Raw genomic sequence first — 7,074 nt, forward strand, 5'->3', positions numbered from 1 at the left:
ATTAGAGTCCACATGTCGATTAGGTCCACAAATTAAGGGTTTCTTAGTCCGAGGGTTTAGTGAATTTGAAAATATTTGATCGTAAAAGAGTATGTGATGTATTTGTCTGGTTTTTATGGCTGAATTAGAGTCCATATGTCAATTAGGTTCACAAATATTGGGTTTCTTAGTTTGAGGGTTTGGGGGAATTAAAAAGGAATAGATAAGTCAATGTGAAATTAGCTAATTAGCTTTATTACAAAGATGAATTCAACCCGCAAGCGAGGTGTTGGACCTCGTTTGAATGATGAACAAAGGCTACAAATTTTGGAGATAGTGGAACAAACATCATCTCCTTCTCTTCGCAAAATAGGTAGAAAATTCGGTGTGAGTGAAGGTGCAATTAGAAGTTTGATCAAGAAGAAGGATGAGGTACGAATGCATGTCCAATTAAAAGATCATAATACAAGGAAAACAACTTTTCGGGGATCTAAAGGGAAATATCCTGAATTAGAAGAACGCTTGTATGCTTGTCAATTGCATTGCCTCCATCAGTTATTATGGAGAAGGCTCGACGATTGGCTACACAAATAAATATTTGTGATGATGATTTCAAAGCAACTTGGGGTTGGTTTAGGAAATTTCATCATCGCCAATGTTTGAATACTATTAGTTTGTATGGCGAAGGAGGGGCAGTTGATCGAAATGGCCCTCAATTGTTTGCTTCTTTGGAAAGGCTCTATGCTATAGTCAACAAGTATGATCCTCATTGTGTTTACAATATGGATGAAACAGGCTTGTTTTTTCGATTAGTTCCAAGATACACAATGAAGATCCTACAACAATTCAGGGTAAGAAAAAATTGTTAAATAGAGTTACCTTAGTTGTTTGTTGTAATGCGACTGGAACTGAAATCCTATTACAATGATTGGAAAGGCTAAGGAACCTTCTTGTATTGTTGGAAATTCTTGGCCATTACCTTATTTAGCACAAAAAAATGCTTGGATTGATAATAATGCTCCTGGACATGCCGAAGCATTTGAGTGTGATGCTATCAAAGTGATTTTTTTCCCATCAAATGCTACATCATGGAAGCAACCAATGGATATGGGAATTATTGCAGCTTTGAAAAAGAGGTACAAATATCATTTGATAAGAGAAATTTTGACATATCATGATAGTCTAGAAAATGTTAAGATTCGTTTGGAGGATGTAGCTAAACGAATGAGAAGAGGTTCTGTTGGTTTAGCTTTTGGAAAGTCGGCACATTTGCTAGATGTTGCCAATCTCATTGTTATTGCTTGGAATGAGATCACGTAGGATCTTGTTGCTTTGTTATGTAACTACAGTTTGCTTGAAAATGCACATAATGTAGAAGAAATTCGAGAGGAAATCATGGAATGTGTCAATGCAGATGCAAATGAATCAGAAAAACTTAATCAAAATCTCCTTTAACGCAAGCATCCAACACTAATGAACCACTTGTAGATGATGAAAAATGATTCAGATTCTGAGTTTATTGAGATGCAAGATATGCATGGATGCTTAAAGGAAGACGATGTGATTATTCCTAAAGTATTGCAAAATATTGTTGATATTGAACTCATGGTCAACTCGATAATGACAACAACTTATCTAAGTTCTGAGAAAGCAAAGTAAGTGAAATTAGCTGTATCGAGTGCTCGTAGAATTATTCAAGAAGCAAATTCTGCTATTGTTTCTAAGCGTATCGCTAAAAGTAGGCAAATAACCGTACATGATTTTGGTATGAAATAGCGAAAGACTTAGAAATCTTATTTTTGTTGATGTTTTGCGATTGTTCTAATCAATCTTAAAAGTAGGCACATGACCTTACATGATTTTGGTATGAAATTGCGAAAGAACTTAGAAATCTTATTTTTATTAATGATTTTATTGTTTTTTGAATTATTGGAACATAGTTTCAATTTGGTTCAATGTATTTTTTTACAAAACAATGTAATTTTTTTGAACAGGAATTTGACATCTATAAAAGGCGCATTTAATAGAATGACAAACTTAATTGGACACGTACTTAACCGAATGGTTACTGTACTTTAAGAGTGTATAACTCTAGGTTTGATTTTAATGTTTTAAGTTTTAAGTTAAAACTAAATTTTTTACTTACATAAAATTTTAAGTTAAAATTAAATTTTTACTAACCTTTTTTTTTATACTTATTAGTAAAAACATTAATATGATATTAATTTTATGTATTTCATTATCTTTGTGAGGTAGTAATGTTTATTTGTGCACTTTCTATAATAATGAAATGTATTAACAATGAAGCATCATATAGAACTATCATTATTAAAATTTGTATGTCAAATGACAGGTTAGTTTTTGCACTCTTGGGCCATATGACATACATCTTTAAAAAATGCCCAAGAGAAAATAAAATAAAGAATAATATTAGGAGAAAATAAAAGGGAAAAGTACCAGGATACCCCTGGAAGTTCGTCTATTTACCAGAATGCCCCTGGAAGTTCCAAATTTACCAAACTATCCCTATGTCCAAAAAATAACACTTTATAAAGTAATTATACACTCAAATCTACAAGGTCTATTTACCAAAGATGGAAGAAATGGACCCGAACTAGCCCTATTTACCAAAGATTTGATTGTGTAATTACTTTATAAAGTGTAATTTTTTGGACATAGGGGTAGTTTGGTAAACTTGGAACTTCCAGGGGCATTCTGGTAAATAGATGAACTTCAAGGGGTATCCTGGTACTTTTCCCAAAATAAACCATATTATGATAATTAAAGTAAGAAATAAATATTCCTAAAATACACTTGTCTTATGAAAACGTTTTGTAACTACCATCTCTCATTATATATACACATTGTAATCACCATTCATGATATGAGAGCAATACAACAATTAATTTCTTGATCTTTCTCTCTCTGTTATCTTCGTTCTATCTTTCTTGTGTTATTGCTTGATTTCTTACATACTTACACAACATGCATTTGAAACTAAACCAACTTTTCCTTTGTGATTATTGTATAATTTCCAACATATTTTGATTGCTAAGTTTTTTTTAATGGTAGTGAGGCACTCAGGTCGACTTACGTCTATTAAAACTTGGTTGGTCAATCTTAAACTTTTCAGCATGAAAACTCATCGTGTTTTAAACAATATCCTTTCATATAATTAACATGGCAAACGGCTCGTTTTCGAAGCTTATAAGGGTGGTTTGGATCAATCGATCGCATCATTAAGGTTCAGCATGAATGACTTCATTTATACATAAAACATTACAAAAGGGTACCAAATGTGGCATGCAAGCATGTAGTTATCTAAGTTTGGGGGGGCGGAATGATGGCAAAGATGTGTGTGTGTATAAAGAAAAAGAAAAAAATAAGGAAGAAAGTCAGAAGGTCAAACCAAAAAGGAGGAGAATGGTGTGTAGGGATGGCCTAAATTCATAGCATTGTTTTACCTTAGAAACAATCACCAAAGCTTGACACTAAGTCAAACAAAGTTCAGCCAAGGTGACTAAGTAAGGCCTTGGTAAACACATCAGGGCTAGTGACTTGAGGTATGTGGCCATCAATTTGGAGCACCTCCACCGATCCTTTCTCGCCGAGCTCCCGGCGCATGTAGTCCGTGACGGCCATCGGAACCGCGAGGTCCTTGCTTGTCTGGAGGAGGTTCAATGGTGGGGAATCCTCATTAGCTACGAGGGCCGACACCGAGCTCCGGAAGTCGGACCTGAAGATAGACCTCGCCATCCCAATGGCCGTCCCAGGCCGCATCCCAGCAAGAGTCTTCCGAAACCTCTCCACTGCCTTGGGCTGCGCCGTGTCCCCCGCCACCGCCCTCGCGAACCCCGCTGCCCACCCTTTGTAATCTGCCGCCATCGCCTCGAACAAGTGCTCCAACTCCTCTTGCTCGAATCCTCCATAGTAATCTCCGTCCCGTAAATACCTACAAAAATGCGAAAAAACCGTTTGTCGTCGTCAATTCACTAATGAGAACATCTCGCATATGTATATATACATGTACATATGTGTATATGTATATGTATATGTACTTATACATATACATGTGTATGTGTGTGTGTGTGTGTGTGTATGTATATGTATATGTATTTATACATATACATAATACATATATACAGAAATATATATGGGGGTGTATGTATGGGGGTAATGCTTTACATATCAACCAACACAAGCTATTACTAAGGTAAGGGAATATCTTAAATTATTATCTTGCTCTAATTAGAGGGTCAGCCATGTTGTCTTGTCTTAACACAAAAACCCTAAAGAGTGTGTTTATGTGGGTTCTTAAAAGGACTTATGCACTGGCTTCCTTCACAGTTTGATTGAAGAGTACCAGCAAGTTGTTGGTTTATGTGTGAGAATTGGTGTTAATTCTCAACCATTATTCCCTAATAACATTGCAAGTAATTAAGATCATTCCATCCATTAAAATATTAATTGCATAAAGTTCTATGGATCTGATGACTTATGTACCCCATCAATCAGGTTAAAGGACAATTGACATGCTAATGGGCTTAGATCTAGTGTGTCAGCGAGCACACTCGGCTTCCATGGAAACCTTTCATTCTTATGTGCTGAATTCTTGTTGGAACCTTGCTGACTACTCATGGACATATATATATGTACTACAAATTCAAGTTTTCCATCGATTTATTCTTGCACAAGTTGATCGATTTCCAAAGGCTCATGTATCCTACCAAATCTAGTCTTGTCCCAATGCCAACAATGGAAGAAGAACAACAACATAATTCGATACAAATCGAGGACAAGTAGAGGGATTCCATACCATGCATAGAAATTGGTCCCCTATGATAGTTTTGCCCAAGTGTTGGAATGATCCAAAAATAAGGTGCGTTTAATACTATGGGACCATATGGCAAGGACTTGGACCACATAATTGCTTCAAGTTGCACCATAATAAGTGCTCCTTGAGAGGAGCAGGCATTTTACTTGGAATTAAACGAAAACTCGTGATCATTTTTACGGGAAACAAAGAAAGAATCGAGGGCATTCTGCGGCAAAATAAACAAAAAAAACTTGAGGGTATATATATCATTGCAAGGGATGGGGTAAAAACTTATTTTTCATTTGGATGGGATTGGAGAATTATATTGACCTCGGGGAAGCACAGATGAGCACGAGTTTAGAGAAGCGATGGGGATGCGAGAGGGCCGCGAGGCACCCGATCATAGCGGACATGGAATGGCCCACGAAGATGCAAGACGACACGACAAGTTCATCCAACAAGCGCACAAGGATGTCCGCGAAACCATGGAACACATCAATGTCTTGATCTCCTCCATTGTAACCACAAGTAGGCCTATTGCCATTGGTAATGTTGTCATTATTGTCATCACATTGGAAGGAGGAGGAGGAGCCAGGCCAATCCCATAAGATTACCTTTAGAGAGCCTCCATTGAAGGTGAGGAGGGAAGGGAGTGTAGAGTCCCACAAGGATTGTGTGCAACCAAAGCCATGTGCAAGGGCCACAACTTGTGAGCCATTGCCCAACACCCTCACATTCATGGAAGAAGATAGATTATTGGGAAACATCAAGATATGGGCAAACCAAGAGGAATTGATTTGGGAGGGGGAGGGGGGCTAAAAGTAGTGTGTATTCCCTTGTTGTTACTCTACTACTCGGAGTTGGGAGAGAGAGAAGTGAGAGAGCTATGTATGAAGTCCTACAATGTTGGGAAGGAGGAGATCTATTGGGCTTTCTTTATAGACACACCAAAACCACTCTTTTTAACTTTGGAAGGTGGTTTCCAAGGCTTAGGCCTAACACCCACACCTCCTAGTGGTTTCACATTGTGTGTATGTGAGTGAGAGAGACAAAGACATAGATCAAAGATATCAAAGAGACAATTATACAGGGATCGATTTTAAATTGGTCATTCCACTTCATGGTTGTATATTTGGGAATCGTTAATGTCCACTAGTCTACGGTTGCGAAATTCATAGCTAATGGAACGAGATTGGAATATTAGGAGAATTCTATATCCAAAACAATTTGTCTAAGAGCCACTTCAAAAGTTACCAATATGCGCCAACGATTTGGTGTATAAGAATATGGCTCTACATGTTACAATTTTTTATACTCTTGTTTTTCTAACTGAATCTTACTATTATTAGCTACCTTTACTATATGAAAATGCTTTGTAATTGATATGTTGGGGATCTTATCTGTTTCTTTTTTCATCGTTATGTAATGTCGAAAGATTTTGTTTCTTTTAAGTGTTGCACTTTTCTTTATAACTGTGAGAAGAAAGGCATATTTTTTTATCCTTGCCTACAAAAGGGCAACATCAATTTTATATTCTAGGATTGTTAGGGAGAATAATTATTCTTTCTTTATAATCACCCTTCTAATAATACATGGTTCCTAAAGCACTCAATGCAAAAGTAGGCTTGACCATTTATCACATGGTCTATATGTTAACATAAAGAAAAAAAATTCACCACTAGGAAATTATTATGATATAGATTTGTGTTTATGAAATGATAATCACGACATTATTATTCCAGAAAGGTATGTTACATGTGGTTCCAAGAAGAATAGTTCTATTATCCACTTATATTGTTACAGGAATGCCTGATCACTTATTATCAATCCATTTGAAGGGGTTTCATGGTTGCATAGATTGTTATGTTGTACATGGTTTGATGAGATCTTATCATCAAAGATACCAATTGGAGGGGATTACAATTTATTGAACCATTTGGCACTAGAAGTTATGTGGTCATTTCCTAGTGAGCAAGGGATGGGGTGTTGTAGATCGGAAGGTATGTGATGTTGTAGAATCAGACAACATTGAGCTATAGGGGTATCAAAACATAAAGGAGACTTATTTCACCAAATCTTACCATACTTGAAAGTGGTTACCAAGAGAAATGGCAAACATTTCTTGTGATGATGCATAAGGTGGTTTGGTGGATTCTTAATAATATTTACCTCTACCAACCTTAAGCTTGGCCATAGTATTCGGTAAATTTTCTGTCCGCTACCTCAATTGCTCAATGACAAGACTAATCTTTTAGCATTTCATATTGTCCTTCATCTTT

At 36.5% G+C, this 7,074-nt stretch overlaps 1 protein-coding gene across 1 annotated transcript; it reads right to left on the reverse strand.

Annotated features, from left to right (window-relative positions):
• Window positions 1-3,246: 3,246 nt before the first annotated feature.
• On the reverse strand, window positions 3,247-5,805 carry LOC147866108 (putative esterase D14L). The gene is made up of 2 exons (XM_087316477.1): window positions 5,126-5,805; window positions 3,247-3,931 (listed from the first exon to the last, which is right to left on the reverse strand). The coding sequence occupies exons 1-2, from the start codon at window positions 5,560-5,562 to the stop codon at window positions 3,487-3,489; spliced, it is 882 nt and encodes a 293-aa protein (XP_087172603.1). The 5' UTR covers window positions 5,563-5,805; the 3' UTR covers window positions 3,247-3,486.
• Window positions 5,806-7,074: the final 1,269 nt, after the last annotated feature.

This window comes from Azolla caroliniana, unplaced genomic scaffold (assembly GCF_043228905.1).
Source record: "Azolla caroliniana isolate FFs.n. ecotype wild unplaced genomic scaffold, voAzoCaro1.0.p SCAF_3, whole genome shotgun sequence".
Classification (NCBI taxonomy): domain Eukaryota; kingdom Viridiplantae; phylum Streptophyta; class Polypodiopsida; order Salviniales; family Salviniaceae; genus Azolla; species Azolla caroliniana.